General features: G+C 44.8%; 1 protein-coding gene across 1 annotated transcript in view; it reads left to right on the top strand.

The window, feature by feature from the left end:
- Window positions 1-2,592: 2,592 nt before the first annotated feature.
- Window positions 2,593-18,208, top strand: part of LOC310776647 (uncharacterized protein) — a 65,716-nt gene continuing 50,100 nt past the window's right edge. Inside the window, exons 1-3 of the mRNA XM_083636820.1 lie at window positions 2,593-2,717; window positions 3,804-3,936; window positions 4,508-4,556. Of these exons, the coding sequence (XP_083492946.1) occupies window positions 3,911-3,936; window positions 4,508-4,556 (75 nt within the window). The 5' untranslated portion in view covers window positions 2,593-2,717; window positions 3,804-3,910. The remainder of the gene's footprint in view (window positions 2,718-3,803; window positions 3,937-4,507; window positions 4,557-18,208) is intronic.

Raw genomic sequence — 18,208 nt, 5'->3', positions numbered from 1 at the left:
TAACAATCGAAAAAGTTGCTCGTATCTGCTTTAAGGAGGAGGTAAGAGTTTCCTTCAGTAGGCCTACCTGGGCTAAGGCTTGGCCTGTGTGATCCTCGGGTCAAGTGGTTCTCAACTGTTTGACTCTGGAAAGAAACGTTAGTCTGCTTGTTTGCACTTAACTTTGACTGTGTGCTCCAGATTGCTTCTTTCACATCACATGTGTTTACTTGTCTCTCTTCTGAGAGGCACCGGTCTGGCATAGATCGTCAGCTGAAGCGCGGTTATTCCCCTCTGTGTTCTACAAAGGAAGTTAAATACTCTGGAATGTCATTTCAGCTCGACTTCAATGTGTTATTCGTCCCGAAGGATCGCATCCAAACTGGAATGATTACTATTGCAATTTCCCCCAGGTCAACCACAGAGTCACACACACACACACACACACACACACACACACACACACACACACACACACACACACACACACACACACACACACACACACACACACACACACACACACATCCACACACACACACACACACACACACACACACACACACACACACCACAGAGTCGCTGGACTATTAATAACACTGAGATTTCTATAGTTCACGACCGTGTCACTGTGTGTGTGTGTGTGTGTGTGTGTGTGTGTGTGTGTGTGTGTGTGTGTGTAATAACAAAAGATCAGGACAGAGGGCTGAACAGACAGACTAAAGCAACAGACTGACGGGGCCTCAAACTACAGACAGACAGACAGAGAGAGAGAGAGAGAGAGACAGCTACCAGCCTATTTTTCCGACATTATCAATAGCAACTCCCATAACAGCAAAGTTGTATTTCATGTCATCGACTCTGTTGTTAAGCTATACACCCCATTTAAACTTTAAACGAGTCACCACTTTTAGGACTCTATCACCTGGATTCAGCCTTAATTTATCTTTTGTATTGTTTGAGAGAAATCGCAGTTTATGTTTTATGTATTTTTTCCAGCCTTCATAATGGGACCCTATGGAGCCAGCCTTGAGTGTGTCCCGCTCTAGCCGGCTGTACTTCTTACTAAATCCACACAAAATTACGACAGTTCACACAACTTTAACACTACATAGGGCTATATTATACATCAGATCCTTGAGCTACTTCCGCTCTCACTCACAAAGACAAAATATAAGATATTTTTGAGATATTAATTAATGTTAATGTTAATTAATTAATGTTTGTTTGGCAGAACTCCTACTAGTTAACTGCTGCAGTGACACCTGGAAGTGCTTTTTTGCTGTTGTCATTTCACGCTGATTCATCCTATTGGCTCATTTGAAGAGTCATTGAAATGAAACCATGTGAAGTTTAGAGGTAGAAAATCACTATTTGGTAGAACTGTTAATAACTCAGAGTTTAGAGGTAGAAAATCACTATTTGGTAGAACTGTTAATAACTCAGAGTTTAGAGGTAGAAAATCACTATTTGGTAGAACTGTTAATAACTCAGAGTTTAGAGGTAGAAAATCACTATTTGGTAGAATTGTTAATAACTCAGAGTTTAGAGGTAAAAATCACTATTTGGTAGAACTGTTAATAACTCATAGACATCTGAACTGTGACCACACTGCTTTTTGTAAGATGTCAAAAGCCAAAAAGTGTGGAAACCGCAAGTGTCATCTTTAACAATGTGTTGTATTTTAAAAGCTTGTTCGATTATCCATTGTGTCAAATCTCCATCTGAAAAGTAACTAAAGCTGTCAGAGACATGTAGTGGAGTAAACAGTACAAATATTTTTGCTCTGAAATGTACTGGAGTGGAAGTATAAAATAGCATCAAATGGAAATACAAGTAAAGTACAAAGTAACTCAAAATTGTACCGGTACTTGTAGTTACTAAATGTACTTAGTTGCACTTAGTTACTCCCTGCCCCCTGACATGCCAAGTTGACTTGAGACTTGTTTTTAGCCTGGACATTTTTTTTTTTATTGTTCTCTTTACTTTTGAAAGTCACCATTCATATCAATTGTTTAGGAAAATGCTGTAACTGTTTCCCTGGGAAGCTGCAGGGATGTTCTGTGAAGCTGCAGGGATGTTCTGTGAAGCTGCAGGGATGTTCTGTGAAGCTGCAGGGATGTTCTGTGAAGCTGCAGGGATGTTCTGTGAAGCTGCAGGGATGTTCTGTGAAGCTGCAGGGATGTTCTGTGAAGCTGCAGGGATGTTCTGTGGACTAAATCAACTTGACGCGACCTTCCATCGGTATGGGGGTGAGTATGAATGCATGTTCATTGTTGGGTGAACTGTTGGTGCCATGTCTCGTATACAGGACAGTGTCTCGTATACAGGACAGTACATGTTCCATTTTGTGCAGTTATTTTGAAATGTATTGTCTGTGACTCTCAAAAGGTATGTCAACCTTTCCATATTAACAACAATGTTTGATCATTTCCATGAACTATTCCTGTTTTGGGGGCTTTATTTTGAAGGCAGAGCCATGGAGCAGCAACTGCAGTGGCTGCTGCTTGCTACGTGAGCTGTGAGACGCTTCTCCAGTGCGCTCCCCTGGCTGCAGTGTGTGTGCCTGCCTGCTGTGTCTCTGTGAGCTGGGTTTTAGCCTCCAGTCTAACCTCGGCCTAAACCTAAACTCTCTCAACAGTCTGTGGTTTACCTCCAACTTCTGCTTTTGACTCAGATGAGCAGCTTCTCTGTGGACTGGACAGGAAGGTGTTAACGTGAGCGACCAGAGGAGACAGGTAAGACATCATTCATATCTGACTCAAAGGCTCTTTTACATTGAACGGTAAATAACTGCAATATCTGATCATAATATCTTTATGGGTTTTTGTTTACAATCCTGTGTGGCTTATTTATACCTGTACTGTACACACATTTTGTTCATATATAGACACTTTTCACACGCTTATTATTGTATAGTAGTTCATGGAAATGTTTAAATGGACCCCTGCACTTTTTGTTTTAGTCTGTGCATACCTTTTGTGTGTGTGTGTGTGTGTGTGTGTGTGTGTGTGTGTGTGTGTATGTGTGTGTGTGTGTGTGTGTGTGTGTGTGTGTGTGTGTGTGCGTGCGTGCGCGCGCGTGCGTGCGTGCGTGCGTGTGTGCGTGCGTGTGTGCGTGCGTGCGTGCGTGCGTGTGTGCGTGTGTGTGTGTGTGTGTGTGTGAGAGTACATTCAAAGCAACGCACACCAGAGTCAAATCCCTTGTATGTATACATACTTGGCCAATAAACCGGATTCGGATAACGGACTGTCTGCTTTACACTTTGCATCTTCCCCTGGGCTCTGTTTATTATGGAATGCCACCAGGATACTGTTACAAGCAGCATCCACTCTGGCTCACTTGCTGCTAATTAATTAGCTGACAACCTGCAGGCTGAAGCAGCCAAGTTCAAGCCAGGCTCGTTACGGCTCGTTCATGCATGTTTAGGATTTGCAGTTTGCTTAAGAGATCAGCTGTTTTTTGCTTTGGTGACAACTCTTTTTACTCTGTCCGTGCTGTTTGATGGTAATATTGCTAAGGATGGACTAGCTCCTATTGTCATTGCCTATAACTTTGTCATTTGCCTAACATCCGCCTCAACTTGGAGCCTTGCCGGCAGCAGCTGGTCCTATACACCTGAACGTCAGCTTGACGAGGGCTCGCAGGGGAGTCCCCAGCAAAATGAGTCAAATGTGTGATTTCACTAGGATTTCAATGACTAGAAGTTCACTCTTGTGTGTGTGTGTGTGTGTGTGTGTGTGTGTGTGTGTGTGTGTGTGTGTGTGTGTGTGTGTGTGTGTGTGTGTGTGTGTGTGTGTGTGTGTGTGTGTGTGTGTCCTCAGTGAGACGACTGGAGGCAGAGTGACATCACCGGTTGTGAACCAATCGGGAGTGACATCAGCAGCTGTGAACCAATCAGTGGCGAGGTTGAGGATACGGGGCCGACACCATGCTGCTGGCCCCCTTCTGGCTCTGGTGAGAACTTTAACGTTAAACGGCTGGCGCGCGAGTGGGGTAAAACCGCCGATATATCTCATGGGCTGACTCACCAAAAGACGGTGCTGCGGCTCTAAACTACAGGTTTGGGGGTTCTAGAGCAGAACACAAGACGTCTGCTCAGATGTGCGTTTACTGCGGTGGTTAAATCCCCGATCGTGTCTGCCTGGGCTGGGCTATCAGCTAAATTCTAAGTTTGCTGAATGGATAGAACGGGGGAATTTACCCCACCCTGACCCCGCCCCCAGCAAGGCTGAGCCAGCTAACCCAGCGTCTATTGTGGGCGTTCCTAGAGCCTGTATGGGCGTTCCCAGACATGCGGACTGTCTCTATACCAACAAACTTGAGCCACACCCACTTTCAGTCTAAACCCTGCCCAATTTTGATTTAAGCCACTCCCGCTCCGAGTACAGATATGAATACAGATAATCTAGTTGGTTTAACTGATGCATCCAGAGTGTGCACATCCTGGGATTATTGTTGTATTAGTATTATTGTATTATATATTTATTATACTATGATCCTGACTGACCTGCTGCCTCGTCCCCAGGTGGCTGTTGCTGGTGCTGCTGCTGGTCAGTGGAAGGACGGCTCTCGGGGTGAGTTCACGTGACGTTATGGAATGAATGAATGTCTCCTACCACCCAATCTTCTGTTTTGCCAACACCATATAAGTACAGTATTGCCAACACATGTTACAAGGTTTAAAACCTAAGGGGCACTTTACACGAGGACGGTTTCCTATGGTGACGGGGAATTATTTTATCGTTAGTGCCTCCCTTTTAGACGGCGACGGCTTAGGAAACGACACATTTTGAAACCACCTTCCAGAGTGAAATTCTTGGTGACGCTCCCCGCTGAGCGCTCCATGTAATCGCTTGAGACGGCATTCATTTCAGGAACTCTGACGTGCCTGTACACGCGACACACGCGATTACGCCATAGCCGTGCGCGAGTTGGCACCCATTTTCAAAATAAAACGTCAGTATGAGAGAGAAGCCGTTTTCCCACATGCGTACCGGAAAATTACCTGTAAGTCAATATCGGACATTTCCCGGAATTTCCCTTCACACCTGAGCACTGGCACGTGGGAATATAGCAGCGAAATTGCCTGTATGTTGGGGGGCGGGGGGAGGGGGGAGCTTATTTGGGGGGTCGGCAAAACGGGGTCCACCCGCTATGCCGACCACCCGCTATGCCGACCACCCGCAATGCCGACCTTAGGTTTAGGCGTGGGGGTGGGAGAGGTTAGGTTTTGGGTTAGGGTCTGGGGGAGGTTAGGTTTAGGCATGGGGGGAGGTTAGGTTTGGCGTGGGGGCTGGGAGAGGTTAGCTCCACCGACACGCTGCACGCCGCCTCGCTCAGCTGGTTCTGCTTGTGGGCTATCGGCATTGCGACCTGTCGGCACTGCGGCCTATCGGCACATAGACGCGGCACCGGCAAAACTCCGATGGTGAAATAAGTTCGCTTGTCACACAATAAATCACACTCGTTTGACTTAAGAGCAGCGTCAAGCCAGCGTAATAAACACAGCCGATTTCCCCCCTCCCCTCTCTGCTTGAGAAAGGCCAGTCCTTCGCAGCAGCCACACAGGACAGACACAGCGAGAATGGCAGAGGCTTGCAAGCTGCCCAACGCTTGTATGTATGTAGAGAAAGCAAATGCACGAAGCGAAATGTGGAAGTAGTTTGCTTTGATGTGCGCGAATGATTAGATGATGCACGCTGGAAGTGAACGTTAAGCAACGTGTATACACCTCGCCCATGAGAGAAGGACCGGTGTCACGGCAAATGACTGGACCCGTTTCTCACTTGTGTCCGTTATCGTGCATACCGCTCTTCTGACTGGCTCGAAACTGGTGAAATGTCCGCGATGACGGGGTCGCGCTTATACCGGAACAACAACTTTCACACATGAAGGCATTAGACCGCGTTCCGGTCATTTAGCGGTAAAAGGTGCATGTGGGAAAACAGCTAGAGAGAGAGAAAGAAAAACAGAATGAGGAAGAGAAGGGAGAGTGAGAGAAACAGAACGAGAGAGAAGGGATTGAGAGAGAGACTCTGCTGCTGCTTCTCTGGACCTACCGGACATGCAGCAACGGGCGACCATAGTCAGTGTTAATTGGCATGAGAATAGTTTGGGCAGAGTGAGCACGTGAGATTGAAGGTGAAAGGTGTCACACACCAGAAACCTTCTTCCGGAGGTCGGAAAATCTTAATTGAAAGTTCCATGTTCCGAGTTGTCTTGCAGTATAATAGTATAATACTGCCACTGCTATCCATACTGCTGGCTTGTAACAGCCTGCTCAGCAGTTCAGCAGGACTAAGTTTGCATGATATGCTTCCAGACACTGACACCTTCAAACACAGCCGTATGATTGGGAAAATAAATTAGTTTTGGTTTTTGGTTTAGATTTGAAGATTTCGATAGAACTGGCTTCGATAACTGGAGGAGGTAGCTGGTTCCGAAGATGTGAATATGAGAAGGTCGTCAGGTTCAACCTGTCTGGAACAGTAGAGTCTGGCTTCTCTCTTGTCAGCCAATCAGCTGCTCTGCCGCCAGCCAATCAGATGCTCTGCGGGCAGTTACCTAGCTTCTCCAGTCCCTAGGCTACTCACATGGCTAAGGTGCAGTGCAGGGTAATGTGTCCATAGCTAGGGTTGTGCCGGTTGACGATCGGATCGTATATTGCCGACTCAATGGCTGAAATGACGATTGATTTTCCCTAGCTGATCTCAATCGCCCCCGCTGCTCCCTGACAGCAGAGATGACGTTGATGAAGTTGATGTCAAAGTTCTGCTGTTCGCCTTTTAGCGAACGGGAGGCTGAGAAGATCTGATGTGGGTGCAGATGGCAGCACATTGGTCGTGACAGAAGATAGAGCGATAGGCACATTCCTCTCTAGGCAGATAGCCACGCCTGACTGCTAAGCCCGTTTAGACAATCTCACAAGAATGTGGCCGCCAACACAAACACTGCTTCGTGTTGGGAAGTGCTGGTCCCCACAGTGACAAAATGGCCGTCTGAAACATACTGACCATATACATTCCAGATTTCTGCGGAGTCTCCCTATTTTTATTAACCCTTTCTCGTGCTGTGCTCCCGATTGGTCATTTCTCTGGTTACTGTCTTTCAGAGCCTAGCAAACTAACGAAAAAACGAAAACTACAATTGAAAAACATGAAAAAAACTGAAATAAAAACTAAGCAAAAAAACGATAACTAACTGAAACGGTATTGTGCATTTACAAAACTAACTAAAATAAAATAAAATTGAAGAGAAAATGTCCTTATTTTTAGTCTTTGGCAGTTTACAGTATTTCATACATAATAAGCCTAGTATTTTGAGTGGAGATGAAATCTATATTCCTAGATCTATCATCTTTTATGACCCTTTTGAATCTCATTCCTGACAAACACCAAATTACAAAAAAGAGGAAAGGGGCAAAAAAGACTAAAACTAACACTGAAACTAATAAAAACTTAACCAAAACTAAACATTTTCAAAAACTAAAAACTAAACTAAACGATCAAACCCACCTTAAAAACGAATGAAAACTAAACTGAAATTGAAAACAAAAAGTAAAAACTAATAAAAATAAAAACGAATGAAAAAATCCAAAACTATTATAACCTTGGCCTGTAGTGGGGGGCGGGGCTTACATTTAAAGCCAGAGTGAAGTTTCTGGTATCAAGTTTACAGCATCACAGTCAAGTGATGTGAAGTGGAGAAAGGTTTCTTGGGAAAAGGGCCTTTTCCAAAGTGAAGTCATGGTTTATATCGATCATTATTAACTTGTTATAGAAACTCACCACTTTCCACCTGTGATGATTATTTTGGGCTATGTGCCTTCAAAACGGTGCAGGTGTGGTCCTGGAAGCAGTACTGTAGGGAAGGTAAATGCCAGAAGAAGTTCCTGGATAGAGTACAAGTGGGAGACTCATGATATCAGCTTAATCCAATGGCACTTTGGTTAGGTCAGCACATCCTGGTTCTGTACAAGAACGTACTGTACAAGAACTATAAAGAAGAACCATAGTCAAGTTTCAAGTCAAGTCAAGTTTATTTATATAGCCCTAATTCACAAGCATGTCTCAGAGGGCTTCACAGAAAGTATGTCTAGCTGATTCTAGCTAACACACAATAACAAGAATATACAGAATAAAGATAACATTTGAACATTTGAAGAAAACAGGAGAGTGGAGGAGGGAGGGAGAGGGAGGAGGGAGGAGAGGGGGGAGGTGGGGAGAAAATAGGAAATGTGGGGAGGTGGGAGGGCGCAGGGGAAGGAGAGCAGTGGGAATGTGAGAGAGGGGAGAGGACAGAGAGGAGGAGAGAACAGAGAAGGAGAGGTGGAAGGGTACAGGGGAGGTAGAGTAGAGGTAGGGTCTAGGGTGGAGGGAGGGAGGGAGGAGAGGGGGGAGGTGGGGAGAAAATAGGAAATGTGGAGGAGGAGAGAACAGGGGAGGAGAGATGAGGGTGCAGGGGAGGGAGAACCAGGGTAGGGATAGGGTCTAGGGTTGAGGGAGGGGAGGGAGTAGGATACGGGCCCGGATTAGGGCGAGGGTGGGGAGAAATGGGAAATGTGGAGGAGGAGAGAACAGAGAAGGAGAGGGTGCAGGGGAGGGAGAGCAGGGGGAATGTGAGAGGGAGGAGAGGGCAGAGAGGAGGAGAGAACAGAGAAGGAGAGGTGGGGGGGCGCAGGGGAAGGAGAGCAGTGGGAATGTGAGGGTACAGGGGAGGTAGAGTAGAGGTAGGGTCTAGGGTGGAGGGAGGGAGTAGGATACGGGCCCGGATTAGGGCGAGGGTGGGGAGAAAATGGGAAATGTGGAGGAGGAAAGAACAGAGAAGGAGAGGTGGGAGGGTGCAGGGGAAGGAGAGCAGGGGGAATGTGAGAGAGGGGGGAGGACAGAGAGTAGAGGTGCAGGGGAAGGAGAGCAGGGGAAGAAGAGCAGGGGGAATGTGAGAGAGGGGGGAGGACAGAGAGTAGAGGTAGGGTCTAGGGTGGAGGGAGGGAGTAGGATACGGGCCCGGATTAGGGCGAGGGTGGGGGGAAAATGGGAAATGTGGAGGAGGAGAGGACAGAGAAGGAGAGGTGGGAGGGTGCAGGGGGAGGAGAGCAGGGGGAATGTGAGAGAGGGGGGAGGACAGAGAGGCAGAGAAGGAGGGGTGGGAGGGTGCAGGGGAAGGAGAGCAGGGGGAATGTGAGAGAAGGGAGAGCAGGAAGTGGCAGGGATTCAGGAAAATAGGGGAGAAGAGGAGGAAGAGGAAGGAGCAGAGGGGGGGAGAATGAGGAGAGAGCAGGAGAAGGGAGGGGGGGGCGGTGGGATGTGGGGGAGGAAAGAGCATGGAAAGAGAGGAGAACAAGAAGGGGGAAGAAGGGAAGAAGCGGGGAAAGGGGGAAAGAGAGGGGGGGGGGAGAAGATCAGACAACTGACTACTCTAAGCATTAACCAGAGCTAACTGGGACATAGTATCTAGCTAATCTACAGCCTAATCTGGCCTATCCTACCCTGCTCTAGTCTGATTTTAGCCTGAACACTAACAGGTCAGCCTTAGGCTGTAGCTAATCTATCGCCTACCTAAGCTGTTCTAAACCAACCGGCAGCCCTCGACCAGTGATGAAGAGCACCGATGCCCCCCGACCCGGCCCCCGCCCACATATGGCGTGGGAGGGAAGGCCAGGCCGGGACACAGCGGCACCCCCTCACCCCCAGTGAACGCAAGAAAACCTTTCCACCATATGGATCGCCGCATGGATTGCCCCAGTGACTTGGCTGAGGAGGAACCTTGTGAGGTCGTTGTGCTAGGGGCCAATTGCTGCGGCCCAGGCGGACCCAGCCCCCACGCGACCCGCCCCCCCAGCCCCCAGCCACCAGCATAGTGACTGAGAGCGTGAGAGCAGGCCACGCGGGGGACGGGCCCACCCACCAGGCCACAGCAGCGGACCCCCGTCTGGGGACTCCCCTCCGAGACAGGCCGAGAGATGCCGGGCTAAACCATGCACAGAGTTTCCGATAATGAAACTCTGTGAATGGTTTAATATGGAAATAAAATGTACAAGAGAACAGAAAATTGAAAATGTAAAAAGAGTCCAACAGAAGGGATATAAAAATGTAATTTTTAAATTATCCTAAGATCAGGGAAGGGAGTTGAAAATCTAAAAAGTAGAGTCCAAAAAGAAATAGAAAATGCAGTCTTTAAGTGTTCGTAGGTTTAGAGAATACTAGTTAATTAACTAGGTGACAAAAAGGGTAACAAGATTGGGAGTTCCATGAGGATGATCTGAGGAATCCATGAGTCCGCGTTGGTGACATGGATTAAGAGGAGGGGAGGGGAGGATAGGAGTCGGAGGTGATGATTAAGAGGAGGGGAGGATAGGAGTTGGAGGTGATGATGAGGCGGCGGGGGGGGGGCTGGGGGGGCGCCCCCCCCTTCCCTTAGGCAGGCAGGTGACCAGGATGATGAGGATAGGGGTCGGTGGTGGTGAAGAGCCCGGGGTGTCAGACAGTAGAAGGAGTAGCGGCAGGTGGCTAGGGCGATGACGGCCGGACCTAGGGCTGCAGCGGCGGGGGTGAACGTCAGGCCAGTGAAGGACACCTGAGGGGGAGAGAGAGAAGAGAGCGGGGGAATCTGCGCAGAGGTGGAACTAACTCTATAGACAACAATAAAATTAGGTCAAAACAAAATTTATTAGGATTTTTATTTTTATTTTTTAGGATGACTAATACTATACTGCTAATTCAGGTCTAAGTACCACCTAACACCACTGTCAATGATTCAGCCCTGTTGATGCGGACCGTAAATCATGACCTACAACAAAATTTATTAGGATTTTTTTTTTTTTTTTTTAGGATGACTAATACTATACTGCTAACCATATATAATATAACCATACAGGACATCACTCACATGAAAGTCTTTGGATTTTGCATTGGGGCTAGACTGCAGTTCTATTGAATTTTTCTGCATGTCCAACAAAATACTGGATCCTCTTTGATTTTTTAGACTGACACTATTCACCTTATGTTCCAACACAGGGGTCAGCCAGTTACTGGTGTTGGGCAAGTTATAAATGTAATATACTACATATTACTAGTTACTTTAATTTGAAAGTAATATGTTACTTTACAATATTACTTTCTGTGTAGAGTAACTCGTTACTTATTACACTATTTTTGCATTACTTTTACCAAAACAACAGCAGCAGCAGAATGACTGGAACCATCCAGAAAAATAATTTCAACTGCCTTGAAATCAGTGTAAACAATCCAAAATTCTAAATGCTATTCTTTTCCTTTGTTATTGTCATCTATAGCGGTTATTTGCATAAAAACACAGTTTGATTAGGAAATTATTGTATCTTTTTTTTTTAATATGTGCTTTGATTTAATCAAATGTAACTCAATTTGTAACTTGAGTTACTTGACAAAGTAACTGGTATAATATTACTGAAATCCTATAAGTAATAAGTTATATTACTGAGTTATGCCTACCCCACACTACAGGATTTTCAAATCCTTGAAGATTATAAAAATCTTGAGAGCCCACACACTACAGGACAGAGAGAGCCGATTTTTTAACATTTCAATCTTGGGACACACACACAATCGCGTCTGTTCAAACGCAACCCCACACACTAGAAGATCATGCCGAAGATTCACCTTGGAAGCAGGGCTCGACGTTAACTTTTAAAATGCCTATTCAGTGTGCGCACCGGGTGTAGTAGTAGTAATAATGATAATAATAATAATAATAATAATAATACATTTGTGTCATTTCGTTTTCTAAACAAATCTTATTTTTTGTTTTTATAATGCATTTGCACTGAAAGGATTTGTTTAACTAATATTTGCGCGGACAGCCGCGTCCATTCGGGGTGTAGGCCTACTGTGCACGGCCAGGCGAAAACCGTCTGCACAGGTGCCTTGTGGAGGGGGCGTCTGCTGATTTGACTCACTTTTCCGTGCGGACACTCGCCGATGCGGGAAGCATATGAGACCTAAGCGCTTGTTGTAGGCTACATGCTTTGCAGTATAGCATTAGTTTTCCGTCCCGTTCAAAGACGCACGGGTATTTCACCTCGATGACAATTTCCTCGTTCTTTGTTTCTGTGCGGGGCTGCGGACAGACGCGGACCAGATTATTTTGCGAAAAACTGTAATGGAAATGCAGCTACTACTGGCTCTCTGCTCAAGATGCAATCGCCTGTCGGGTTGTAAATATCTAACATGTTAGATATGCCCGATTCACAATCGGGAAGAGGCAGTCTTCCCGATTGTGAATCTTTGAACCCCACACACTACAGGATCTTTTGGGAAGATTATCTGCCCGACGCGCCTCAAATCGCGAGCACCCCCGAGAAAATCGGGAGGGGGGAATCTTGGCCATAATCTTGCAAATTATCCTGTAGTGTGGGGTAGGCATTACTGCTAAAAGTAATATATTACATGTAATATGTTACTTTTGTAATGAGTTACCCCCAACACTGCTTCCTATTGTGTGTTTACACTTCCTGTGACAGTACAGTACTATAGTGAGCAGGTAAAAAGATGGTGTTTTGAACAGGAAGTCATAAAACAACTGGATCAAGTGGGCGGGGCTACATAAGGTGAATAGCGTTGCAGGAAGTTACGTAATCATTTTTTTGAATTGGTTTTTGGTTAGATACTTGAAATAAGCTCTGTGGCAAACAAAACGTTTATGATACTTACCGGTAGTTTTGTTCAGCAAAATAACTGTCACAAATTAACACCATGATTTCTGAAGCATAAATACGATCGTTAACACTTCAGAAATGATACAAGTAGTGTTCATATAATATTGTAAATATATATTGTATATATATTGCTGCTAATCTCTGGGTTGACCAGAAGTCACCCTTTTTTCTGATAGTCTTGAGACAAAAGTGGAACACCAGGAATATAGCGAGGTAGAGCCAGACAGACAGAAAGAGAGAGAGAGAGAGAGAGAGAGAGGGGTAGAGCTAGACACAGAAAGAGAGAGAGAGAGAGAGGGGTAGAGCTAGACACAGAGAGAGAGAGAGAGTGAGAGAGACAGAGAGCAAGGTAGGGCTAGACAGACCTAGAGAGAGAGAAAGAGAAAGCGAGAGAGTACGAGGTAAAGCCAGCCAGAGAGAGACAGAGAGACGAGTGAGGTAGGGGTAGACAGAGCGAGACAGAGCAACAGGTAGAGCGAGGTAGAGCCAGCCAGAGAGAGAGAGAGAGAGAGAGAGAGATGGGGTATGTGAAATGAGGACGTGATAAGAGTCTTAGACACGAAACTGTAAATAAACATGATCATGCTGGTGTGTAGTAGGGTCATCTGTGGCACTTCCGTGACCGTGGAGAGCGAAGGTCCGTTTCTCAATGGATTTGTCATCTAGGAGGGTTAATAAACAAATTTAGCCGGGGTGTATTTTTAAAAAAGGCGGGGAAAATATTTGAGAGACCAAAATCCAAAATGTCTGCCGTGGAAATGAACTTTTTAATGGTTTGACCTACAATGATGCACAATACATGGTTTCAGAGCTTATTCTGGTCAAGGAATACATATTTGGTGTTTATATAATGATTTGACTTATTTTTGACCTTCAAATCCAAGATGGCTGCCAATTTTGAGCTCTAAAAGGCAGTTTTTTCAAAATCGTCATAGAGCCTTCATATTAGGCTTGAATGACAGGTCTTCTCATGATGAGTTGAATAATATACAGTAAAAGTACACAGAAGTAATCTCTGAGGTCATTAAAGTCAATGTTTGTGTGTAAACAACAGTTGCTGATTTGCGGTTTCCCATTAAATAGGGTAGGCTACTGAGAATATGGTGTCCAGTTCATCCCATCACATTTTCATAATGAACCAAAAACAATTTTGCACTATAGCCTAACATAAAATAATATTCTGTATGCAAAGCTAGCAAGGTTAGTTGCTTGAGCTGAATTTAAAGGTCAACTCAAAACAAACAATGAAATTAACTTTGAAATTAAAACTGAATCCTAGGCTACTAAATTTCATCAGCACACAGTAAAGGAAACTTGTCTTTGAACTCAGCTGACTGTCTAGTCCTAATCCCTGTTGTGCAATGTCCCTTTTCAGTGAAGTTTTGGTTTTTGTTAAGAGTATGGACTTTTAATCTTGACCTTGTTGGTAGGCAACGGCCCTTTTTCAGTCAAGCATTTTCAGATTAGCTCAGTCAGTCTGTGAAGCAGTCAGTGTCAGCACTTGCGCGAGCTCGCTTTTTCTCTAACTAATGTTAACATTACACACTTTAAGACACTTTGTTTGAGGATATAAAAGGAGGTACGGTGGTGTAGTGGTAAGCACTATCGCCTCACAGCTCGAAGGTCGTGGGTTCGATTCCCACCTGGGACGATGTGAACGCTGAAGGAATGCGTGCCCGTCCGCATGTCCTCAAGTGCCCACCGCCCGGGTGGGGTCGTCAAAAGGGCCTTTCTGTGTGGAGTTTGCATGTTCTCCCCGTGCCTCCCGGGGGTTTCCTTCATATAGGAACCCCCTTCACCAAAAACATGCAATATCCTGGTTGCTAATGTGGTTCCTCCTCTGGTCATTAAGGGCGCCTGTTCAGAGGGAGGGGAACTGGTTGGAATAGTGTGAACCTCCCACGTGCTATGTCCTACCGGTGAAGCTTCCCCTGTCAGGTGAAAAGAAGCGGCTGGCTAACTGCCCATGTCTCGGAGGGGCATTTAAAAATAAATAAATAAATAAATAATTAAAATAAAATAAAAACTTTGTTTGAGGATATCAACGTTATTCACTAGTCTAAAGATAGTTCTACCATCAAGAACATATAAAACAAAAGCAAAAACAATTTTTATTTGCAGAAGTCATCATTGATATTTGGTGTTAGCTAACGTTAGGTAACGTTATTATTTTTAGCTAAAGTTAATGTTATCTGTCTCCACACTTCTGTCAACTGACATATGCATTTGCTTTTGAAAATAAACAGCGTATAACAGCAATATAATATAACAGTAATATAATAGCGAGTTGCTTTCCCTCCCAATGAAAGACAAAGCACACAATGTCCTATGAATGTGTCCTAAAATGTGACAAGCCTTGCAAGCCCACCGATACAATAAATCAAGGCAAATGGGACAGCTTACAATTAAAAGCCCAAGAGTGGTCAGGACTTGATAAATTTGATGATGTTTACACCACCACCTCCTGGGAAGATGGGCCAACCAATCGGTACATGCATTCGTCATGTTATATTTCTATTTAATCTTCAGTTATGCTTAAGCAAGCCAGGCTGTTTATTTTCAAAAGCAAATGCATATGTCAGTTGACAGAAGTGTGGAGACAGATAACATTAACTTTAGCTAAAAATAATAACGTTACCTAACGTTAGCTAACACCAAATATCAATGATGACTTCTGCAAATAAAAATTGTTTTTGCTTTTGTTTTATATGTTCTTGATGGTAGAACTATCTTTAGACTAGTGAATAACGTTGATATCCTCAAACAAAGTGTCTTAAAGTGTGTAATGTTAACATTAGTTAGAGAAAAAGCGAGCTCGCGCAAGTGCTGACACTGACTGCTTCACAGACTGACTGAGCTAATCTGAGAATGCTTGACTGAAAAAGGGCCGTTGCCTACCAACAAGGTCAAGATTAAAAATCCATACTCTTAACAAAAACTAAAACTTCACTGAAAAGGGACATTGCACAACAGGGATTAGGACTAGACAGTCAGCTGAGTTCAAAGACAAGTTTCCTTTACTGTGTGCTGATGAAATCTAGTAGTCTAGGATTCAGTTTTAATTTCAAAGTTAATTTCATTGTTTGTTTTGAGTTGACCTTTAAATTCAGCTCAAGCAACTAACCTTGCTAGCTTTGCATACAGAATACTATTTTATGTTAGGCTATAGTGCAAAATTGTTTTTGGTTCATTATGAAAATGTGATGGGATGAACTGGACACCATATTCTCAGTAGCCTACCCTATTTAATGGGAAACCGCAAATCAGCAACTGTTGTTTACACGCAAACATTGACTTTATTGACCTCAGAGATTACTTCTGTGTACTTATACTGTATATTATTCAACTCATCATGAGAAGACCTGTCATTCAAGCCTAATATGAAGGCTCTATGACGATTTTGAAAAAACTGCCTCAAAATTGGCAGCCATCTTGGATTTGAAGGTCAGAAATAGGTCAAATCATTATATAAACACCAAATATGTATTCCTTGACAAGAATAAGCTCTGAAACCATGTATTGTGCTGCGCATCATTGTAGGTCAAAGCATTAAAAAGTTCATTTCCACAGCAGCCATTTTGGATTTTGGTCTCTCAAATATTTTCCCCGCCTTTTTTAAAAATACACCCCGGCTAAATTTGTTTATTAACCCTCCTAGATGACAAATCCATTGAGAAACGGACCTTCGCTCTCCACGGTCACGGAAGTGCCACAGATGACCCTACTAGTGTGTGTGTGTGTGTGTGTGTGTGTGTGTGTGTGTGTGTGTGTGTGTGTGTGTGTGTGTGTGTGCGTGTGCGTGTGCGTGTGCGTGCGCGTGCGCGAGCGCGTGCGCGCATGGTAAAATGGTAGAAGAATGGTAGAATAAAGATGGCTGCCATAGAATGTTCAATGTCGTGGTCATGGAAATGAACACTTGCTGTGTTACCATAGTGACCATCCCAGTGACAGTACCACAGTGTGAAATGAACTGGTGTAGTATAGTGGCTGCTGTATAGTACTTTATTTAATATTGTTTTCATTGTCATATAAGCCTTTGAGTTTTTTATCACTATATGATCTTTTGGCGCAAGTCAGATGTATTTGTACTGTACGTCATCTGATGAAATTATAGATCAACACATCGGTTATACAGGCAGGAAAACTGACTGGAGGAAGCCTTTAAGTCCTTCACATCTTTGCTTGGCCTTCTCCATCAGGTCAAGGACAAGTGGTTAGGAATAGGATTTTATTTTTACACTATTTGAATGCAGCCCAGGTCTGAACGCAGATGCAAGAGGGGGAGGGGAACGGGGGGGGGGGGGGGTTTAGTAAAATGGAGTGTGATTGTCACTCTGATATAGCCTCCACACACACACACACACATGCATGCACACACACACGCACACACACACACACACACACACACACGCATGCATGCACGCACGCACGCATGTACTGTACACACGCACACACACACTCCCTCCCCTTCCACACTCTACTTCCTCTCAATAGAGACACATTTCACAGAGATGCTTGTCTGTCTGTTTACATTCCACACTGTCTGGAACACAGAACATGTCTGTAGAGAGAGAGAGAGAGAGCTCACTGTCTGGAACACAGAACATGTCTGTAGAGAGAGAGAGAGAGAGCTCACCTGAGCTCAGCTCAACTATTGTTCCAGAGAGTTCAGGTAGCCTACAATATGTTAGAATTGTGAGGCAGGTTACGTGTATTCGAGACCTGGGAATGACCTGGACCCGGTTCCAAATTTCTCAAAACCTGAGTAAGGTCTGAGCTTATCAATACTGCTATCCAGACTATTGTAGAGTGGGTCCTATATCGTAATGCTATATCTCGAAACAGGGAGTCACGTCTCTTCAAATCACTGGTGCACAAACATCTCAGTCCTGTGCGGGGCTGATTTTCAAGACCTGACCAAAGTCATAGATATAGAAGAGTCGTGACATCTCCATTCACTCCAATGGACCAGTTTCTTTACTCTCAAGAGTTCCAGGAAGTAAGGTTCTGGATTAAGCAGCACTGTCAGTTGTTGTTGCAGCAAAATGGACAGTTTGTGTTGTACTTTGAAAGTTTTTTTTTTTTTTTTTTTTATCAAATTGTACATTATCAGCTTTATTTTAGCATTCAAAAGTAGCGCGAGACCCTTTCTGGCTGTTCATTGGCTAATGAGTCACGCATTGTGGTCCTCCTCCGCTGATGCCACTCTCTCTCTAAATTGCTCAAGACCTGACCCGCCACGTGCAAAACCGGCCCCGCCCTCACACATTATGACCAATCAGTACCGCAACCCGCCCCGCAGACATGAGACCCGCGCCCCAACCCAGAACTGCCTAATATAATGACAGTTACCAAACTGCCACCATTTCACACGGGAGGCGAATAGCAGTCTTTCTGGCCGACACTCGTCAACTGACGTAATTATTCATGGACATAATTAGCTTTTAGCAGCTGCTAGCTCACTATCCAGCTGGTGGATAGCTCTTCCATCAGACACTACAGTGTTGTGTTGTACAACAAAGGCTTACCAGA

This window comes from Poromitra crassiceps (assembly GCF_964638095.1).
Source record: "Poromitra crassiceps genome assembly, chromosome: 5".
NCBI classification, from domain to species: Eukaryota; Metazoa; Chordata; class Actinopteri; order Beryciformes; family Melamphaidae; genus Poromitra; species Poromitra crassiceps.
Note: the sequence above shows the minus strand (reverse complement) of the source record. Positions and strands in the feature narration are given on the sequence as shown.